Genomic DNA, 23,747 nt, shown 5'->3' on the forward strand with positions numbered 1-23,747 from the left:
GTTGTGACCCTACAGTACGTTGAACTGCGCAATGTCACTGGTCAATATTCGTCCCATCGTTGCACGGTCCAGAAATTTATTCCACTTTCCGTCCCATAAACCAAGATCAAGCTGCACAAAATCTGTACACATTTCCATTTCAACTGAGCCACCGCACTTTTGCATTAAACTGTGAGTCAGTTATCACAAAAGACACACGAAACTTGTAAACATACTGTGGCTCAATTGAACAGAGAATGAGTGGTCTGGTGTGACACTTGGTACCGGTAAATTATATACGGAAGAATCGAAGCATGCTGAAGCCGTGACATTTACTATGTAATCAAGAAAATTCCTTGCAGAGTTCAGCACACTGTGTGGTCACGACGGATATAGTGCCCGATAAGAGGATTGCCAAAGTAAGTAAACCAAGAGAGATATTAATTTTTGCCACGTTATTGGCTGACAACATGTGAACACATTATTTTTCACTATATAATATATGAAAGGATCGGCAAAAGAAAGTTCTAACCCTGATTAAGGATTAGTCTGATCACGCTACCTGTTGTATATTTGAATGTACCAAAAGCTGGTAACAAGTAATTCTACAAGTATCGCTAGAAAGAACTCTCCTCTATAGAAACAGTTTTTTCTTATTATATTTATGTTATTGTCTTCGAGTTTAACTTAGTGTATAACATACAATACGTCCAGATACTCTAGTATGGTTCAATACTTTCTTCTGCCTATCCCTTGGATTTATTTCAATCAGTGCTTACAAATTGTTGAATGGCTAGACAAATTTCAATTATCTATTCATTAGCAAAAGCCCATAAATATTTCTCAGCCGATGGCAATGTCAAAAGTTGCTAGGAGGCAATACTTCCTTGAGGCTCCTGCTAAAGGACGCTTCTAGGAACAAACAAGTTTCATCATATTGTCCCTCCGAAGCTGAATAATCTATGTTAATAAGCGACCACCACTCCTTTTTATCAGGTTCGTTTATTACACCACAACCAACTAAACAATTTTATCATGACATCTGCGTATTTCTATCACTTTGAGAGAATTAGTTAAGAAGACTATTGGTGAAGTTTCGAAATTAGTTCCATATCATATGAACGTGTTTTAATAGCTTTTAGTCATCTGAGGAAGTCCATTTGGAAAGAACCGGAAATCTAGCGGTGCTGGTTTTTATTATTATTACTTAACATAATGGAAACTGATTCCAAGCACGTTTGGCGCAACCATCGGCCAAGTAATATTCATGGCCTACTGATAATGTATAGACAGTTAAACAGGTATGTCCACTAAACAGTTTTGTGAGGACTGACAAAAACAAACTTCGTAGTAATATGATAAGTTAATGTGAAAATTGTTTCGAGTATGAACTGATCTGTGTGTTTCATTGGATGAGGTGTTCTGATTGTTGTGATGGTGCGCGTACACAGAAAATGAAAGTTGCTCTTCCGATTAATGTCAGTTTATTTTGATTAGGTTTTAAAGGGATTAACTTTATGAATTTAGTTGAGCGGAAATACTCTCTTAAAATGTTAATTTAGAAATGCGACCACGTTTGTGTCTGTTTGTGGAGAAATGAAAATGATATACCCGCTCTGCACAAAAATTTCAGTGGTAGGCTGTACCTGATTACCTCTTTTGGTAATAGATGTTCGAAATCTGTGGAACAAATTGTAGTGTTTCCTTTCCTCGGGGGTCTGCCGTGAAGAAATATAAAATAGAAAATCTGATTGGGTTTTGAATTTTGATGGAATAAGTTACGGATAAGGCGGACTTCGTACTACTGATTGAGATCGTGCTGTAATTTGACCGTGCATGGCAGACCGGGTCGGCAACACTACAAAAAGCGACTGTACGGAAATAGCATCAGAAACTAATTGAAATTGGCCTTATAATCTTGTTAGAAACGCAGTACTAATTACAATATAGTCTTCATAGCTGTCCTATTTTCTCTTGTAGGACGACCTGTCTTTCACTTTTCTCCGTCTGTTGAAAACTTCTTCAAGTTGTCACTGTCATGATCAATTTACAAATTTGGCGATAACCACCTCGAATCACTATTGAAACAACCTCGCTTTGTAATATAATTTTAATTTCCACCCAAAAGCACATTCAACACAGCGCCGAAAAATACACGTCTTTCGTATGAAGACAAGAGAGAGAGAGAGTGATCAATTAGTTGTTAAAAACAAACACCTACGCAAAAGGTAAAAAAACGATCAAAATTATTTATAAAAATCGGTCGCTGGCGCAGCGCTCTTCCGCATGCACGACCGTAAATTATATCTTTGTATTGGCGGAGGCGCGGTAGTCAAAGTGCCATTACAAAATTTCCGAAACAAATATTCACGTTTTTATCGCTCTGGCTACTAGAAATGTACGCTGGAATATTTTGAAAAAAAAAAAAAAATGTGCTGAGGATCGTGGGGACACTCTGTAATTGCCGATACATGTACGTTTCACAATGTATCGCTGTCTACAATATAATAACAGGGACTTGCCGTTTGCTATTTGGGCTCGGCAGGCGTCGTGAGGTAGAAGCGAAGACGCAGTGAAAGACTTTGACGGCAGAAAAGCGGCGCGCCCCTTGTGGTTAGTCTGGCCCGCAGCGCTCGAGTGCCGGGCCTCCTTTTAAGCCGTCACGCACACACAGCGCGGCCGGCTTTCAGACGGCATGACAGCGCCGCGCCGGCTACACGAGTGCAGGGGCCCGCGGCTGTTGTCGCAACCGCCACGCGGGCTCCGCCGCTGCGTTTATTCAATCGTCTGCGGGCGCGCGTGGGCGTTTCCGGGCGAGAGCCGAGCGCCGGCCGGCTTTCTGTGGAACAAAGGCGCCCACGCCCTGGCCACGTCACGGTGCTTTTCCTCGAGCCACTTCCGCCCAGTTCACAATGGGGGTGTTGTTGGTGCACGGCAGGCTGCAGGGCGAAGGCGCCGTCGCGTATGATGTTCAACGGCTGTAAAATTCAGAGCTCGACACTTGCTACTAGCTCATGACATTAATTCTATAGGGAGCATGGCAGAAACTCTGCGTAAATGAAAGGTGGCAAAAATCGGGTAACATTCGAGCGTGAAGTCAAATACGGTAATACTCTATCCGTAGAGGACTGCATGCACTAAGTTGGCTCCTCAATGTTTTTTTTTTCCTATTTATTTCTTTTTATAGAGGTCGGACATTATACAGTTACAAGTAAACCTACCCAACGGATAAACTTCGATGTTGATCAGTTTTGAATATGTTGTAGTGTAGAGCAAAATAAGAGACACATACTTTTTTATTCATGCCCATACTGCTGTTAAGTAGGTGCAACATCCCCTTGAAAAAATTCTATTTAATTGTCCTGAATGAAATCCTATGATTTTTAATGTACGTCATAACTGTGCACTCATATTTGTAGGAAAAGTAATTTTTTCGAAATCCCCTCATATTCAGCAAATTTTGTGACCCAAACAATTCTACACTTCATTATAATACAGATTTGCAATAACGTCACAATAATGATTTACAAACTATTTCTTAACAAGACGTGAAATCCTGTACTATCTCGCATCAAAACTGAACGTTCGTCGGTGCGGCCTTGATTGCGATACATCGTTGCCAGCAGTGTTTCACTAAGGGCGGCGCCACCTCCCTGTCTTGGAAGGCAGAAACCGTGATGGGCGGCGCATGCGCCGTGTACTGAACGTTGGCCTATATAGGACGTCGATTTGCAACCTGGTGTCAGTTCTCAGCGGGACTCATCAGCAGAAGCAGCATTTTCCTGAAGATGGGGACCAGTTGGATCGCCGAAATATCGAGTCAAGTTGATTTTAGGATCCGGCAGCAAATCCGAAGAGACTTTCAACACTTATTACGCCGGGAAAGCCTACGTAATCATATTTCAAATATAACGTCATTAAACCCATAAAGGTTGCAACTTGAAAAAAAGGCGTAAATTGTAAAAAGAAAACACAAATACAACAAAAGATATTTTATTCAGTTAAAAGAAAAAATAAATATCGAACAATATAGGTAAAATATACATTTAGAACATGTTTAGCTGGGAAAGACTTATTGAACCCAACATAACAAATGGCGTTGAAGAAGACATATCCTGCTCACATACAATGATATAAAGATGTTTATAGCTTATGTCTGACAAATGCGTCTTTAGAATATCACTTCATCATATACGACTGAATCTCCTACTAATGCCATTAGTTAAATGTCTAAATGAAAGCAAAATAGTGTTGGGGGACGGGATTCCTCTCTCTCTCTCCGTCCGAACAGGTCTTGGAAGGCCCAACGGTACCAACCGGCCGCCGTGTCATCCTCAGTCCACCGGCGTCACCGGATGCGGATATGGAAGGGCATGTGGTCAGCACACCGCTCTCCCGGCCGTATGTCCGTTTCCGAGACCAGAGCTGCTACTTCTCAAACTAATAGCTCCTCAGTTTGCCTCAAAAGGTCTGAGTGTTACCACTGCGGTAAAGCCGTTGACCAGGGCGAGGGGTGAGGGGATTTCTAAAAAAACTGACTTTCTCTGTTTCAACGACAATTATTCAGAAAAATTAAACTCAATTTTTATTCAGGGGGGGGGGGTTCATCCCCTTAACGGCCGTATAGGCCTGTATAAGAAAATAAGTGCCTCTTATTTTCATCTACACTACAACGTATTCAAAGCCGATCAAAACTGAAGTGTACCCCTCGGGTATTTGTTAACCAACATCCAAACAAGTTCGTTGAAAAGCGACTACAGGCCAAATTTACACGATAATCACAAGTGTTTACACCCATGTCACCATGTGAAAACCAATCTGTTCGTCTTATTTACGCAGTGGTGTACAAAACGTAAGGGCGAAAGTAACTTTCACACCATGTGTCACCGCAAAGTAACATAGCTCGATGAAACTTGAACCTTACATGGAAAGAACTGCTACAGTGTCGTACAGTCGGTAACTGAAATACACACTGAGACGAACAGAAAAGACATTCTTATTCAAAAACAATAATTACGCGGAAGTCACCGCATTTCATGATGGACCTCTATAAAGAGGGGACATAGTCTGTGATCACCACAGACGACTGTGTATGCTCTGCAACGTGCTCCTACGCCGGCCGCGAGGTATTCTTGTCATAGGGCGTTCCATTCTTCCACCACGTCAGTTAAAAACTGCTCATGTCCTTTCGTACACGTGGACGTGCTGCAAAACGTCTCCCCAAGCCACGCTAACCGTGCTCGATGGGATTTTAATTGGGGGATGGGGGACGGGAGATGGGGGATGGGGGATGGGGATAGGGCGGGGGGAGTGGCAATCCATTCACCAAATATTCTCACGTTCCAAGAGCAGCTCCAACTGCGCAATTCGTTGCGGTCAAAATTATCATTTATAAAAACCAATTAAGAGCTTGTTGGACTCACTCTTTGAGTGTGCTCTACAAAATTAATTACGTATGTATAGAAAACTTCGTGTGGCTCAATAGCCTAGTTAAAGTCTTCCTAATAGACGCCACTTGGGCAAACTGCGTTCCCTAGCCTAAGCATGGTATCCAGCCGGTGAAAGAGGACCTACAGTTTAACATCGAATTCAAACCACATGCTGTTTGTGGCGACTCCTCACGTTGTTGAGAGGTGAAGGCTAAGTTAAAACTAAGACTGAAAAATCGGTGGTCTGACTGAGATTTACTTTTGAATACATTATGGGAGTGACAGTGATCAATGTGTTACAAATATTTGCTATAAAAAACGGTCTTGATCACAATTTATTTATCACAGTGACCGGTTTCGACCACTACTGTAGTATCTTCAGACCTACAAGTCGTATACAAAGCTTAAATTAGAGGGCTACATACATTAAGGAAAATACGTAAAGCTATAAAGCTATAAAACGATTAATTACCAATGAGTAAGAACCTCATTCTGCTGGAGAATCACTACTGGAGAAACCAGTGCACGTCTTACTATATACAATGGAGGCTCCGTTCACTTCTGACGGAATAATGTCATTACTAACGTTTTATAGCTTTATAACTTTACGTATTTTCCTTAATGTATGTAGCCCTCTAATTAAAGCTTTGTATACAACTTGTAGGTCTGAAGATGACCACAGTAGTGGTCGAAACCGCTCACCGTGACAAATAAATTGTGATCAAGACTGTTTTTGATAGTAAACGACTGAGATTTGATCCCGCGACCTCGGTTTCCAGGCGCGCGCGCCCTTTACCGTTAGACCACCAGCCCGAATTGTGTGTGTATAGTTTATCCATTGTTTTTGGTGAGTGAGTTTGCGACTGTGAGACTATATGACATGTATGACCATATCTTTTTCATTGTACTGACTTAGAAGCTTAAGTTATTTGCACTGCCAAAGGACTGTAGACTGTACATAAGAAAAATTTCAGCTTAATACCTCTACCCATGATTGTCATACAGACAAACAGATAGAGAAGAAGACAGATGGACAAGAAAGAGAACCCACAAAGATACCGTTTTTACCGACTGAGGTGTGGAAGCTTAAAAATGAAGTCAGAGACGAATGCACCAGTGAAAGACGCACATAGGGAAGAATACAGTGTCACAATAACGTTGACGAATGAGAGTACGGTGTTCATCAGAGCGTATACTGAGAAAGTGGTTTCGTAATTAAAAAAAGCTCAGAATGAGAATCGTTTACACGTATGCACTAAAAGGTCTGGTAATGACGTCATCGGGTGTAAGGTTACGGAACCGCGCTGAGGTGTATTATGAAGCGTGAAGTGTGGAACAACATTTGTATCGCTGAAGACTGAACCAGTGTAATTCATAAGCTTCCTACGTACTTTTCAACAGATAGGCATGCAGCTAATATTTATTGTCGACAGAGATGTAAACTAACGGAGAAGGCAGAAATGATGCACACACGGAGGTAGATATTTTTAACTGCACACGATATGGCTTAAAGAGTAAGAGAGCAAAGACGAAGGTAATGAATAGCAAATGAAATCAGGATACCAACTTACTTACATTACAGAGAATTGGAGTAGCGTGGAAGATAACAGAGAAGGTTGCCACGGGTACAGAAATCCTTAATCAGTGAAAGAGTTCTACTGGTGTCAGATACTGACATGCAACTAAGCAAGAAATTCCGAAAAAGGCTCTGGGAGAGGGAAGGTTAACGGTATCTCTATTAAGGCATCAAGGAATAGTTAATATGGCGCTGTAAAGAACAGCACAGGCGAAAATAAGAGGCAGAACAAAAGCATATTATATAAAAAAATTATACAAGATGTTGGGATTACTAGTTCCGGAAAGAAAGCAAGATTAACACAAGATAGGGATAGATGGAAGGCAGCATCAAAACAGTCGAAAGGCTGAGGACATAAAAAAAAGAAACCGTACGTAAGCCGGAAAAGGTATACGGTTCGTAACACTTGTGTAAGTTTTCAGCTTGAAGAAGTACGAACCTTAGATCGCTTTTACGTCTACTTACGCAAATTATTGCCTTGCGTGCTTCACCGACACATGTAGCCATACCACACATGAGTCGTACTGTGGAGAGAGCAGAACAACATATGATTCCTGAAGAGAGACAGCAAAGTTTTTAGTATTTACAGGAGAAACAGTCCAGATAATCGACCGATCAGGCTTTTTAACACTAGCCAACATGGCCTTGCTCTGTTGGTACTGCGGACGGCTTAAAGCAAGGGGAAGGTACAGCCGTTACATTTCAGGAGGAGATGCAGTGCTACTGTGTGATACAATGGCGATGGCACGCTTCTAGGTAAAGTAGTCCTCCATTCGGATCTTTCAGCGAGGTGTATTGCGAAGGACGTCATCAGAAACAACAAATGTGACGTTCTACGGACAGAAACGTGCAATGCGAGATCCTTTATTTATGCTGGTAGAACTGAGAACTTGAAAAGAGAATTTTGTAGGTTGGAGGTAGATGTAAAGGGAAAGAGTGAAGTATGGGGGTGGGTAGGATTTACCATCTGGTGAGTACAAGGTTACCAAAACAATAACTACTAAGGATTAATAATGTAAAAGAAAATAAGAATTCAGAGGAACTACTTTGAACAGCATTGAGAACTTGTCATCGTAGCCAAGGGAAGATCTACCGCAGCACTACGAGTATATTTACATACTAGCCTCGCAGATGAGAAGACTGAAAAGAATGTATGACGAAATGAAAGGAAAGTAAGATCAAAAAGAGGAAGCACTGGAGTAAGATACAGATTTAGAAACTGTATTTTAAACTGAAAAACCTTTAAAGACCAGAAAAGTACTCTGAACATAATTTATTAGTTATGGGGTGCATATTAAAGTTGAAGAAATGGGAGAAATGGACGAAATTAAGGCTACGGGATTTGGATAAGTAATAAAACTAGAGATCGTTGAGAGTTGCGAAGGAAGCATTGGAAAAAACGGACAGAAATAGGGAGAAGAAATGCAACAGAGCATGAATGGCTGTCTTTTTGAGATGAAAGGAACTAGTAAGCACAAAGATGAGGATTAGCAGGAGTCGTTGGATAACAAATGACATATTAAATTTAATTGATGAAATGAGAGATTGAAAAATGCAACAAACGAATCTGGCAAAAACGAAAGCATACTTCTAAGAAGCTATGTCGCCAGAAGATGAATGTGGCACGGAAGGAATGGCTGCAGGAGAAATTCAATTCAGTAAAAGCATACATGGCGGGTAGATGCCACGAACAGGAAAACTTCGAGAAAAGAGAAGATGCTGTATGATCAACAAGACATCAGACAGTATGGCATGCCAATACGAAGAAAAGAACGGAAGGCTGAAATGTGGAAGGAACATGCAGAATGAATATATAAAATGACGGAAGTTGGGGACTATATAATGTAAACAAGTTTACGCAGAGGAGATGGTGACTACGATACTACGAGAAGAATTCGACAACACTGAAAGACCTATGTAGAAAGTAACCATCTGGAGTAGACAACATTCCCTCAGAAATATTGATATCCCAAGAAGAAGCAACAACAACGAAACTGTTCCACCTACTATATAGGATAGACGAGACTTGAGAAGTTCCCTCAGACTTCTGGGTAGGTGTTACAGAAGTATCAGCTTAGAAAGTCATGCTACACTAAATCATCCATAGACGGAGGGAACTATTGGGAGAAGCCGATCTGGGGAAGGGGTAGCTTGGTAAGACTCATTCTGAGGCACAGAACTATAGGTTATTTGGTGAAGAAAATCTGCAGAAAGGGGAACTGGGAGGTTAAAAATCGTAGAGGGAGACTATGACGCATCTATAGCAAGCACGTCCAAATGGAGATAGGATGCAGTAGTTACGCAGAGGTGAGCGATAGAAGGAAGATAGGTCAGCGTTGGGAGCTGCATAAAACCAGTCTTTGGACTGAAGACCACAACAAGTAGAAGAAAAGAAGAACATGTAAGCTGCGATGTAGAAACCGTCCGTCAGTAGCACACAGAGCAGAACCAGAACGCGTTGTCATAAAATTATACACAAAATATTACAAAGAAAAAATGAATTTTAACTGATTCACTCGTTCTTTTATTCTTCTTGTAATTCCTACGTGCAGAAGTGAGTCAAAACTCTTTTGAAAGTCATTTTTTAACAATTTCTCCAAACATTAAAACCATGTGGTTCAAGAGTTGTTGCAGGTCATTAAATTGGACACCACTTCGGCAACATGCGTATCACAAATATACCTAGTAGTCCTACCGGGAAAGAGGGACTTAAAGTTTAACGCGGAAGCCGAGCCGTGAGTCGTTAGTAGCGAATCTTCACGAATCTTCACATTATTTAGAGGTGATGGCTAGGTTAAGCAGACTGAAATGTTCTGGGATTCGATACCACGGTTTTAGGGTGTCCAGGCGCCTTTATCACTGGAACATCAGACCAGATTCTATACCAGTGCAATGTACGCAAAAGAGCAACTTGCAAACCAGCAAACAGAAAAGCTAAAATATGGGTACGAATCGCAAATTTGATACGTATTCTGTTCACAAATGTGTAAAATCAAGTAAAACAGATACTGTATCATTTAAACTTCTAATCAGAACGGTATCTATCTACAGTACGAGATATACCTCCAAACCACAGTCACAAGAAGGAAAATTCAGACGCACAAATTACATAGCATTCCGAAAGCAAATAGCAATTTACATGTATTTCTTACTATTTACAAACGCATAAGTTCGATTCAAGAGTTTGAGGTACGTTACTGGACATATTATGCCATGCAATAACAGTTGTGTGAACTAATGTCAGGTGACAATCTATAATACTGTATTTAATACAAAATCACTTAATGAGCACCACATTTTACAAGCAAAGTCTTTTTGGGTACAGCTGCCAGAACTATTTGCTCCGCTCGGAGCATAGAGATCACTAGATTTTGACAGCAAGCTTTGTTTTGCTCAGTAAGGAGTTTTCACTTATGAATAATGTTGTCAAAGTCAGCTACCGCAGGAATGGAATTAACACTTTACCCTAAAACCGCTCTGATATGTCTCTCAAATTTGACTTCATCAATGTGTTGCTGCAGTAATGAATTCTGCTACGTCTCAGGAAACAGTTCAATATCTTTATGAGTGCTCAAAGAATATGGACGGCTCAAATGAATACTGCATCACCACGCCTGCAGTATATCTGGGAAGAGCTTTCAGAGAATAATGTAGCACTTTTCGGCGTACAGTCGCTTTTCCACATCGCTACAGGATGTCCAGAGGCTATAGAACCGAGATCCGTGCAGCATGCTACTCAGCAACGAACAAACACTTGGCATGTTATACGAAATGGTCCTCGTTTCCGAATTTTGTCCTTGTCATCTTACAGAATACAGTATATGATTTCATTATCACCATATTTTACAATGAACAACTTTACAAAATATATGAGCAGCAAGGAGTGTGAGACAAAAATGTTGTATTACATTGTATCGAGAAGGATAATATTATTTCATGAAAGCAAAAGCACCCCTTCCCACCACCAGTTCCACTTTTAACTAAAGGAGTGTTATTCTCACGAGGCTACATAGTATAATGTGTATCGCTTTTCAGCTTTTTACATTAACTGTTTTATAATGAACATGATCGAATGAAAAAATAAAGATGATCAAATGTTGAAATATTTGTTTATAAGGGACTGGTAGTAAATTTGGTAGTAGTTGTCTGTGTTGGTTGACAAAAAAAGAGAACAAATACCACAGGCCTTAAAACCATTCGAAACGACCCTCAGTCTGCAAGTGATTGTATTGCAAGAAAAACAAAACAATGCGTGATAGAAATTAAGATAATCATAAGATGGCGAGGTTCGGTGAAGAAAATTTTGATTAACGAATAAATATTTGGTTTCCCGGTGATATTTCCGACATTACCTCAGTTGGAAGAAACGTTTCGGGAAGTTTATTTGTTTCAGTCTCAAAGTTTTAGTTCGTGGGATATTTTCAGCGCCTGCTACACTGGTGTCCCCACCTCGTTGTATCTGGACATATGGAATACACGCTTGTCCACCGGCAATGAAATTTGATAAACAGACGTAGATCGTGCCGATCACGAGACAGAGAGCCGTCTTGCACATTTAGGTTCGTTTTCGACCTTCAGTGTGGGCAGTACCGTTTATTACGACAGATGTATAAGATTGGTTCGCGTTTCTGATTTGGTTTCGCGTTTAAATGAGCTATGTACGTCTGGAACTGCAGGTTCTCGTAAGCAGAAAATCCACATATCATGTGAAGGTGTGTCAGATAACCTGAATTGAGACTTACATTTCCTTAATAGCTCGCTGAATACAACTCAATGAAGTGACTGTGTTATATCCGAAACATAAATTAACTAATTCAGTCAGTAGTTTCCCAGTTTCTCTTCACATTGTCACTTCAAATGTCGGAAAATTTGGAGCATATGCCAAGAATTAAAGTTTCAATAGTCAAATAATTTGACGAAGATCTGCGAAGAAGGTTGCGTGCACCTGTCCAAAGGTTCCTCAGGTTGCGTGCACCTGCCAAAGGTCCCTAGGTTCCGATATTTTTTAAGTATTTGTAGGTGTTTCTTAATTTTGTACAAAATGTTGTTGCTGAAATAAGACGTGTGTATAGGCGACAGTTCAAAAAAGAAAACGTCCGACTCTAAGATATATTACAGTGTTCAGGCTGTTTCAAGCTGGAATGGATATACATAAAGTGTACTACGAATGTACTGTTCTGAAGGGAAACATTTATACATTGGTTTCCGAGGTTTGAAACTGTCAGCAACGGGAATGTCGTAGGTCAAAGGAAATTAACACGTTATTGCTGCTTTATTGTAGCGTTGCCTTTTAAACTCTTATTAACAAATGCCACTGGACATTCTCCACTGTAAGTTGTACAGCACACACATGAAGCCAATACTAGAGGTTGAAAAGGCATGGTCGTGTGCCCATCAAGATTACCTCACATTTCTCTATTTCATTACTGTCTATAAGATTACGTGAAGAAAGAAAACTATATGAAAAAAGAAAAACTAGACGTTAATTGCTAGGATTTTTAATACTTGTGTAAGAGTTGATATAAGATTTAGACACGAGGAACCAATATCAACACATGTATCTTGCTACAAATGCTGCAAGAAACGTTGGGAGAGTTTATTGAACAGTCCTGACCGCAATCAACAGTTGGAGTAAGGACAGATATTGAATTTCTTACTTATCTTCATTTGTTCGTTGGTATTTTGAATGCAAGACTCGTCTAATACGTCCAGTCAGTTGGTAAGACTGTGAATGGACTGGCTGGAGGTGTAAGCAGATTCTCACAAGTAACGTGTAAGGTTTCGGGTGGACATGAAAGCATGATTAGAGATTTGTTTTTAACAACAAAAATGTATCTGCAAAATATATCGAATTTGGTAAGAGACGATCTTAAAGATTTCATATTTTGCATATTTTTAATCAATAATGTCAAATGGAATAATGTTCTGAAGATACTCATCTGTTGCCAAAATAAAATCGACACCTTAAATACAGCTGGAGGAATTTCTTCAATTTTAATATAAATTTGTACCAGCTGACGTCCCACTCTCTTCCATTTCAACTATGGATGTACGAAGATTTAAGAACAAAGTCTTCATTGAGCAAAAACGTGTTTTAAGAGTAATATGTGTTGCTTACCGACAAATCACCTTGTGGATATCTCTTTAAGAAATTTGGCAACGTGACTGTGGCTTCACAGTATATTTATTCCCCCATGAAGTTTGTTGTAAATAATCCACTGCAGTTCATAAGGAACAACGACGTGCGTTATTACAATATCGGAAGGAAAAATTACATCTATTTTAAAGGTATCTTGAGTACAAAGAGGGATGCAGAATCCTGTAAAAATATTTTGGTCACTTACTCAGAGATGTAAAGTGTCTGACAGATTGAGAAATTTTCTCCTTCACAACGCCATCTGTCCCCTAGACGGAGATGGGTAGGAATTACTAAATCAGTGTTTACTTTTTGTAAAAAATAAAAAATAAAAAAAAGCCAAACAAACTTAGAAATGTTCAGAATGTTATCCATATGTGGAATTTAACTTGAGATGTGAATATGAAATGACTGGTTCCTCATCATTACCTTGTATAGTGCAAAATGATAAATGGAACATGTAACTAACTCATTCCTGTTCCTGGTAGTTTCATACTCTTAAACCTAGGAAACCACTGAGACTAAAGGTCTACTCTGTTTTGTCTTCAGAATATGCCGTAGCAACACCTGTTACCGCATACCCATATGCTGCTGTGAAACACCTGCATATGTTACAGTGACATGCGAGCTGTCCTTTTGAACGACAGGCCGTGAAATAGGAGCGAACTCCAACGATTTAGAGGTACATGCTGACACAGTCGCAGAAGAGGGCACCACCATCGGCATCGCTTCTAATTCCACAAGCGCCAAGTCACTGTGCTTAGTTCGGGAGGACGACCGCTAGGGGCGCGTCCTTCAGAAGGTGTTCTGCTTGCTCTGTCCGCGCGTGTCGCGCCGCACTTGGGCAGGCCGCCGCTAGAGGCGCGACTTGTCGAGCGGCGGCGAGCCGTCGCACGTCTTGTCGGTGTGGAAGAGCGCCGTCTGCACGGTGGAGTTGTGTCGCGAGCCGGCGTGGCTGCGGCCGCGCACCGTGCTGCGCAGGTGCGCCAGCGACGTGTGGTCGGCGCCGTCTGCGCGCGCCGCCGTGCACGTGCTGCCGCTGCGCGCACGCGCCTGCCCCGGGCGCGCGCAGCAGCAGAACAGGTAGTTGTTGAAGTGCTTGCGGAAGGCGCCGCTCACGCAGTACAGCGTGATGGGGTTCACGCACGAGTTGATGTAGCTCAGGCAGAAGCCCACGATGCGCAGCCCGTGCCACGCCAGGTTGTAGTCCAGTCGGGAGTTTGGATACAGGTGGAACCTGCAGACATTCAGAGTTTGATGACCTTATGAGTGACTCTACAGACGGAACAAAACATGCTGAAAAAATCAATCTGAGAATGTACTGGGTGAGCCAGTATAAATTTGAAAACTTAATAAACCACGGAATAATGTAGATAGGTAAAAATTGACACACATGCTTGGAATGACATGGGATTCTATTAGAAAAAGAAAAGTTCGCAAAAAGGCCGACAGATGACGCTGGACAGCAAAAATCCTACTGTGACGGGTGAGAGGTACGCCGATATGTTACAGAATCGCATCATACCCAGCCTGACTGATAAACACCTCCTGGAACGTACGATGTGTATGCAGGATGGCGCTCCACCCCATATTGCTAGACGCGTGAACGATCTCTTGCGCGCGTCGTTTGGTGATAATCGTCTGCTCAGCCGACACTTTCGTCATGCTTGGCCTCCCAGGTCCCCAGACCTCAGGCCGTACGATTATTTGCTTTGGGGTTACCTGAAGTCGCAAGTGTATTGTGATCGACCGACATCTCTAGCGATGCTGAAAGACAACGTCCGACGCCAATGACTCACCATAGCTCCTGACATGCTTTACAGTGCTGCTCACAACATTATTCCTCGACTACAGCTATTGTTGAGGAATTATGGTGGACATATTGAGCATTTCCAATAAAGAACATCATCTTTGCTTTGTCTTACTTTGTTATGCTAATTATTGCTTTTTCTGATCAGATGAAGCGCCATCTGTCGGACATTTTTTGAACTTTTGTATTTTTTTGGTTCTAATAAAACGCCATGTCATTCCAAGCATGTGTGTCAATTTGTGTCTCTCTATCTACATTATTCCCTGATTTATTCAGTTTTCAAATTTATACTGATTTTTTGATCACCCGTTACATTAGAAGACAGCAAGAGTAAAAATCCTCTAGAAATAACTTATTCTTTATAAATGATGACTTCAAATCATCGAAAAGAGTAAAATAAACAGGGTGTCTCAAACCATTTGCGTCAGGTTGAAACAGGCGATAGTGTGTCCACAAGCGATTACACTAAAATCTGGAACCATCTCTCAGAAATACATATTTATTGTGTTATGGAAATGCACAGCACACACCACGTAACAAAAACATTCTTTTTTCTTTCTCTTGTGCCTTTGTCCCGCAGGTACGCAGTGTCAGCATGTTAGATTAAGGGGTGGCCGGATGCCCTTCCTGCCGCCACCCTGCACCCCCCAGGACGGAATTGGTGTACCCCAACTGCCTGCGACTAGTGTAATCCATGGAATAATGCGAAAGTGTTCAGATGTCTGCGAGCATGTAAGTGAGGCGGGACGTGGGGACCAGCCCGGTATTCACCTAGAGGGAAGTGGAAAACCGCCTAAAAACCACATCCAGGCTGGCCGGCACACCGACCGTCGTCGTTAATCCGCCTGGCGGATTCGATCTGGGGCCGGCGCGCCTACCCGAGTCCACGAATCAGCGCATTAGCGCTCTCGGCTAACGTGTCGGGTACACCACATAACAAAAACGTATCTCATAGTAACTGTTTAAAGTCACGACTGCTTGTCTCGGTGCGTATACGGCAATGGCACACGAAGCTCTGCCGCACGCTCTTCTACAGGAGTTTTGTACACCAACATCTTGACGTAACCACAGAGGGAAAAATCCAGGGGCGTGAGATCCAGCAGTCCCACTGGCCATGGGATAGGACCTCCCCTTCCAATTGCTCAGTTGCTCGATGATATTAACACCAAAGTGGGTTGGTACACCGTTGTGCCGAAACCATATACTTTAGTGGACAACAAGTGATATAGTCTCCAAGAACTGTGGCAGAACATCTCTCAGAAACAGTAGCTAACATGGCCCAGTCATACAGGAATGCAGTGTATAAGGTCTTATTAGGTGATCATGGACAGTGCCCAGCCATACGTTGATAGAGGATCGTTGCTGGCGGCTACCACTGTTGGTGGCATGGGGATTGTCCTCACGCCAGACATGGCTGCTGTGGCTGTTGAAAACATCATCACAGGTGAATGAGGCGACATCTGTGAACAATACAAACTGTGCAAAGTTCGGCACAATTGACAGAGTGAACGTGGGTTCAAAATCCGTTGGTCCCAACGTTTCAGCCCGCTCGGCTAGCCGCGCAGTCTAACGCGCTGCTTCCCGAGCGGAAGGCATGCCGGTCCCCAGAATGAATCCGTCCTGCAGATCAGTGTCGAGATCCGGTTGCCGGCCAGCCTGTAGATGCTTTTTAAGGTGGGCAGGCTCCCCTTATTTGGCCTCAGTTACACTATTTTGGCAACTGCTGTGCAAACACTGTCTCCGTGTACATGTACACCGTAGTTACTCTACCATGCAAGCATTTTGGGTTACACTCGTCTGGTATGAGATGTTCCTCGGGGGAGTCCACTGGTGGTCGAACAGCACAATAACCCTGGGTTCGGTGTGGGGCGGCCGTGGGGTGGGTGGGCTGCTGTGGCCTGTTGTGGGGTTGTGAACCACTGAGGGCTAGGCGGGACGAAGCCGCTCCATCGTTTCTAGTTCCCCAGTTCAGTACACAATGTTTCGACGTGTACTTTATGATAGGGGTGTAGCACCTTCTCCACCAGTATTCTCCACACTGTAGCCTTTGAAGTTTGCGTTTCACGATCAATTTGATGGTTGCTTGTCCTTGGGTGGTCAGCCACATGATCCATCTCCACAGTCTGGTGATCGGACTTGGTGGGAACCTTAGCTGGCACTCTGTGACGTCAGCGACCTCATCTGTTGCAAGTTGGTCTCCCCAGAGATAAACATCTTCCAGTTAGCATGATGCCTGTTGAGAAAATGTTCTGTGCAAGTTCGTGCTGCTTTATGGAAACTACATCCTGCCGCCCCATACATTAAACGCATGTCTGACAAATCCCAGAAAAACTAAACTAAACTCCTCCCGAACAGGCCATGAGGGCCCAACGGTACCGACCGGCCGCCGTGTCATCCTCAGCTCATAGGCGTCACTGGATGTGGATACGGAGGGGCAGTGGTCAGCACACCGCTCTCCAAGCCGTATGACAGTTTCCGAGACAGGAGACAAATCTCATAATGAGTAATATTTCATCTTTGACTACACGCCATGCCTGTATGCAGTAGAACACATCATCATAGACACATAATAAGATGTCTGATGCAATGGACAACTAACACTAAGGATAGCGCATGTGGCACAGGTTAATGCGCAGTTGCGATGGGATCGTCACATGACACAAGGGCTGTGAGTTGTGTACAGCATGTCTAATTGGTGGTCAGGGGTCTGCTCTGTTTATCACCCGCTGCCCAGTCCAGTGTACAAGAGGCATCGAGGATCTTCTCGAATGTGTGGCGAAACAGCATGCATCACTGCAATACATGCATTGAGACTGGCGGTCGTCGCTTTGAACAATTACTATGAGATACGTTGTTGTTATGTAATGTAAGCTGTGTAGGTATATAACATTATAAATACACATTTCAGACCGTTGGTTCCCTATCTCAATATAAATGATTGTGGACCCACAATCATCTGTTTGAATTTGACCCACAAGTTTGAAACACCCTGTATATTTTGTCCAGTTGGTGCCCCACAGCTTGTATTTGGAAAAAAAATGAGCTGCTGATAATTTTTTTTAAAATTATACTGATTTTCATCATCTGATCTTCTTCAGGTATCATAATTCTGTTTACCACAGTCTACCTGTCAATGCCAGTAAGAATGTTGCCATGCACGCTGTTGTACATAATTTTTTGATACTTGAAAATGATTGGATGATCGCCACTGGTAATAAAATAAAATTATTTTTTCAGTTACTCTTGGCGGTTTTGAAATTTGACATTTCTGTGGTATAAGGAAAGTGACAATAAAACACATTGTACTAAAGTGGTTGATCCATCCCTCCATTGGTCACACAAGGTTGAAGTATTTTGTGATACTGAAGCTGCTCCTCGTTCCTGAGGAACTTTTTCTTTACTCTTCGTGGACTTAATGAAAATCTACAAAATATTTTGTGTACTGCAGCTGATATAAGATACAGTTTTCCTGTTATTCCTGAAAGTGTTTCATTAATGAAAAGTTGTGTAATGAATCAGTTACTCTGAAACTATGTCGATCCTTCGTGGTATTGTCATGCTATAAAAATCAGTATATATTGAGGAAACACACTGAAATGTGGGAGAAGAGTCCTGTGGGTGAGTTGTTTTGGTTTCAAATGAGTTTTTCACATGCACTACACTGATAGAGGCAGACAGCTCCTGATACAAGACCAGTGTATCATTACTCAATGTAGACTGGACTGTCACGTTATATGTGATGGTATCGGATTCCAGTATAGCTATCATTGTGTACTGGGGAGAGTGAAATACAATGCATATGATTTATGTGTCCAATACTCACGCTCAAGCGCCCACAGATCACAAGTGCCGGTGAATTGGGATAGAATTACAGTTTGTAAAACAACGAACTGGTAGCCAAGGTTCCAGGAATTCTGTTTATTCCATGATTACAGTTATCGACATTCAATAGAATGTGAATGGATATCTGGGACACTGATTCCGCTAATTCTATCTTCATTGGGTTGGTGGGGACTTTGGAACAGGAAAAATTGTAGTGTGTCACACAATTACGAGGGTATGCTGAAAAGTAATGCTTCCGAATTTCTTATGTGACCACAAGATTTTTAAACGAAACAAATGTTATTAAGATTCTACATCCTTATTCTTCGTGTCTACATATTTTCAACCCTCTGCCGCTAGAGAGCCGAGTTCTATGTGTGAGAAACAGCGTGCTGTAATTGAGTTTCAAATTCTAAGAGTTTGTCCACGCACGGAGCAATCTCTCCTTCAGCATGGCATGTCAGACCACACACTAGCGCCGCAACATCTGCAACATTCGACGCCTTGGGTTCACCGTCGTCGATCATTCTGCATACTGTCCCGACTTGACCCCATCGGATTTTCATCTGTTTCCAAAACTTAAAGGACACCTTAGAGGACTTCAGTGTGATAGTGATGAAGCGATGCTAGCAGAGCTGAAGTTTTGCTCCATCCCAAAAGTCAAACGTTCTACACTGACGTTAGCAACAGATTTGGCTCTCGTTAAGAGAAATGCGACCGTTGCCACGATGACTGTGTAGAGAAATAAATGTCTAGACATGAAGATAAAGTTGCAGATTGTTAATAACGTTTGTTATATTTAAAAAGCTTTAAGAGTTTTCACATAAAAAAATTCGGAGATATTGTTTTTAAACACGCCCACATATCTCCTTGTAGCTTGATACTAATACCTGCTGCACTGAGTGAAAGGCGGTCGTCAACTTGTGTAATAATCACTGTGCCGTTGTTCTCACTCGAGGCCATTACGACGGGTATTTCTTCTTACGTTCCACGCGGATTTGTCGAGATATATTACGCTATCCGTTTCAAATGCGTCCATATGCTTATAGCAAGAGTTTTATCGACGGACCGCCGTAGTAGTATATTCTGATTGTAAGCATTTGGACGCATTTTAATGGGGTACTGAAATATATATCGACAAAACTGCATAGCGTTCAGGAAGAAAATACCTGGCATAATGACCCTGGAGTGAGAACAACGGCATAGTGCATTAAGACATGAGCAATCAAAGGTCGTTCACACTCCAACAGAATCTAGGAGTATCTTTATGGAGTCATTTAAGGTGGAACGACCACTAAATCTAAAAGTGGCGATTCCTAAGAAATGGAAGTCACCTACGTGGACGATCTTTTGAGTACTGTTTGCCTCTGTAGGAACATTACAAAGCAGAATTAACAAAACAGCTTGTCGCATCAGCTCGAAGAGAAGACGACTTTGCATTAGGAACGTTATAGAAAAGAAAATATAGCAGATGTTTTAAAGGATGTGCATGAGAAAGGGAAAGAAAAGACATTTGTTGGCAAGTTTCAGTCAGATGAAACTGATAATCGTTTGTAATTTCATGAGATGTATAAGACTGGTGCATAAGTTCGTAGCATTTCTACTTTGTATCTTGGTATTCTTCGTGCTTTGGGCTTATTTATCGATTGTAAGTTTTTATCTATAGTTCACTGTTGCTAAATGAATTTATGAATTTACATATTATCATTTTGTCATTTGGAGGCAAGGAGTGGAGCTGTGGACGATAGGAAATAGAGTGCCGGCTGGAGAAATCTGAACATTTCCGACATACTCTTCCGTTTGAGTTCATCAGAGGGCGACAGCAGCGGATCAGCCAGGAACATTTGCGCCTTGTATTGGGATAACGCTATTGGACGGAACGCTGCAAGAAAATGATTTTCTCTTTCTAAGGAGGATTGATATGAGAGTACTAGAGAACTGGAAAAATGTGATGAACTGTGATCATTCCACCATCGTGCGACATTTGCATGCCATGGTGTATTTGTCAAAATGCTCTAAGCAGAAAACACAAAAATCCGAGGGTGGCCAGTTGTGCATCTCTGCTCGCTCGGGTTCGATTCCCGGCGGGGTCAGGGATTTCCTCTGCCTCGTGATGACTGGGTGTTGTGTGATGTCCTCAGGTTAGTTAGGTTTAAGTAGTTCTAAGTTCTAGGGGACTGATGACCATAGATATTAAGTCCCATAGTGCTCAGAGCCATTTGAAACATTTTTTGCTCGCTCGTCATCAGTTGGCTCGTGAACAACGCCGATCATCCCTGTCGTGTATCGTTAATGGTGACGAGAAATGGGAAGGGAAAGAAAGAAATGGATGAGAACAAGCAAGTCAGCCAGGTCCCCGTATAAAGACGTGCGTGCATAACAAAAGATAATGTTATGCATCTGGTGGAACAGCGATGGTGTGTGGTGCACTACTTATTACTTCCCCGAGGTGTAACCACGACTGCTGACATTTACTGTCAGCAACTTGGACGTCTTGTAGACGCAATTCAGGAACAACGAAAAGGAAAACTGCGTGAAGTGATGCTACACCAACGTAATCCCGCCCGCATTCTGCTAGACTGACGGAAAAGGCTGTACAGTATTCGGTTGGGATATCATTTCGCAAACCACCTTATTCACCTGATCTTGCGCCTTCAGATTCTCACCTTTTCCACTCTATATCGAAAAATCTTCAATCAAGAAGCTTCCTTTTCGGATAAAAATGCGCTCCGAACGTGTCTCGATGAGGACTTCGCACCCAGGTGGTTTCTACAGTCGTGGAGCCTAAATGTTACCCCAGAGATCGAAGTCTGTTGTAAATAGTGAAGGGGAATGCATTATTGCTGACTGAAGTTGTATTTGTTAAAGTTACGGGAGAACGCTGCAAACTCATGCACCAACCCAACACCTGAAAAATAACGAAGGTAAGAAAGGTACTGTCATTGCTCACATTGGATATGAAGACTGTTGTAAGTAGGCTGTTTATGTTTTCTTATTGGCAACGTTACGTAGCGCTCTGTATGAAAATCACTGGCTGTGCTGTGTGCAGTCTGTGGCTAGTTTGCATTGTGGTCTGCCATTGTAGTGTTGGGCAGCTGGATGTTAACAGCGCGTAGCGTTAGGCAGTTGGAGGTGAGCCGCCAGCAGTGGTGGATGTGGGGAGAGAGATGGCGGAGTTTTGAATTTTGTAAGGCTGGATGTCATGAACTGCTATATATATTATGACTATTAAGGTAAATACATTGTTTGTTCTCTATTAAAATCTTTCATTTGCTAACTATGCCTATCAGTAGTTAGTGCCTTCTGTAGTTTGAATCTTTTATTTAGCTGGCAGTAGTGGCGCTCGCTGTATTGCAGTAGTTTGAGTAACGAAGATTTTTGTGAGGTAAGTGATTTGTGAAAGGTATAGGTTAATGTTAGTCAGGGCCATTCTTTTGTAGGGATTATTGAAAGTCAGATTGCGTTGCGCCAAAAAAATATTGTGTGTCAGTTTAAGCACAGTCATGTATAATTGTTCTAAGGGGACGTTTCACTGTGTACAACTCGTACGAGGACGACATGTGACCCTCCAGTCGTAGCATTGAAGTAGTGTCTGTGCGCTACCGTAAGAAAAATTTGCCCGATTAGTTGATGTACCAATGTGAGTATACTATGTGTCTACAAGCAATGGTGTATCACTTGCAGCCATGTAAAGCGGTGTAAGAACAGTGGTCTTAAAAATATCCAAATAGACAGGGACCGGAGACGCGTGTCACGTCTTTTCATTAACAGTCGGTACAAACCTGACAGAAATTGCTTTTGTCAGTGAATGAAGCTTAATCTCAATGACTATCTGCGGTGAAACTGTACCACCATTCCAGCACAGATCAAAAGTATCCGGACACCCCCAAAAACATACGTTTTCCATGTTAGGAGCATTGTGCTGCCACCTACTGCCAAGTACTCCGTATCAGCGACCTCAGTAGTCATTAAACATCGTGAGAGAGCAGAATCGGGGCGCTCCGCAAAACTCACGGACTTCGAACGTGGTCAGGTGACGGGTAGCATTTGTGTCATACGTCTGTATGCGAGATTTCCACACTCATAAACATCCCTAGGTCGATTGTTTCCGATTTGACAGTGAAGTGGAAACGTGAAGGGGCACGTACAGCACAAAAGCGTACAGGTCGACCTCGTCTGTTGATTGAGAGAGACCGCCGACAGTGGAAGAGGATCGTAATGTCTAATAGGCAGACATCTATCCAGACCATCACACAGGAATTCCAAACTGCATAAGGAACCACTGCAAGTACTATGACAGTTAGGCGGGAGGTGAGAAAACTTGGATTGCATGGTCGAGCGGCTGCTCGTAAGCCACACATCACGTCAGTAAATGCCAAACGACGCTTCGCTTGTTGTAAGGAGCGTAAAGATTGGACGACTGAACAGTGGAAAAATTCTGTGTGGAGTGACGAATCACGGTACACGATGTGGCGATCCGATGGCAGGGTGTGGTTACGGCGAATGCCCGGTGAACGTCATCTGCCAGAGTGTGTAGTGCCGACAGTAAAATTCGGAGGCGGTGGTGTTACGGCGTGGCCGTGTTTATCATGGAGGGGGCTTGCACCCCTTGTTGTTTTGTGTGGAACTATCACAGTACAGGCCTAGAATAATGTTTTAAGCACCTTCTTGCTTCTCACTTATTAGGGGACCGCGATTGCATCTTTCAACACGATCGAGGACCTGTGCATAATGCACAGCCTGTGGCGGAGTGGTTACACGACAATAACATCCCTGTGATGGACTGGCCTGCACAGAGTCCTGACCTGAATCCTACAGAACACCTTTGGGGTGTTTTGGAACGCCGACTTTGTGCCAGGCCACAACGACCGACATCGATACCTCTCCTCAGTGCAGCACTCCGTGAATAATGGGCTGCCATTCCCCACGAAACCTTCCAGCACTCGATTGAACGTATGCCTTAGAGAGTGGAAGCTGTCATCATGACTAAGGGTG

At 42.5% G+C, this 23,747-nt stretch overlaps 1 protein-coding gene across 1 annotated transcript in view; it reads right to left on the reverse strand.

Annotated features, from left to right (window-relative positions):
* Window positions 1–13,975: 13,975 nt before the first annotated feature.
* The window catches only part of LOC126160425 (neuropeptide CCHamide-1 receptor-like), a 54,020-nt gene continuing 44,248 nt past the window's right edge, over window positions 13,976–23,747 (reverse strand). The window contains exons 3-4 of the mRNA XM_049916906.1: window positions 14,165–14,357; window positions 13,976–14,041 (exon numbers count right to left, since the gene is read on the reverse strand). Coding sequence (XP_049772863.1) covers window positions 13,976–14,041; window positions 14,165–14,357 — 259 coding nt within the window. The remainder of the gene's footprint in view (window positions 14,042–14,164; window positions 14,358–23,747) is intronic.

Source organism: Schistocerca cancellata, chromosome 2 (genome assembly GCF_023864275.1).
Source record: "Schistocerca cancellata isolate TAMUIC-IGC-003103 chromosome 2, iqSchCanc2.1, whole genome shotgun sequence".
NCBI classification, from domain to species: domain Eukaryota; kingdom Metazoa; phylum Arthropoda; class Insecta; order Orthoptera; family Acrididae; genus Schistocerca; species Schistocerca cancellata.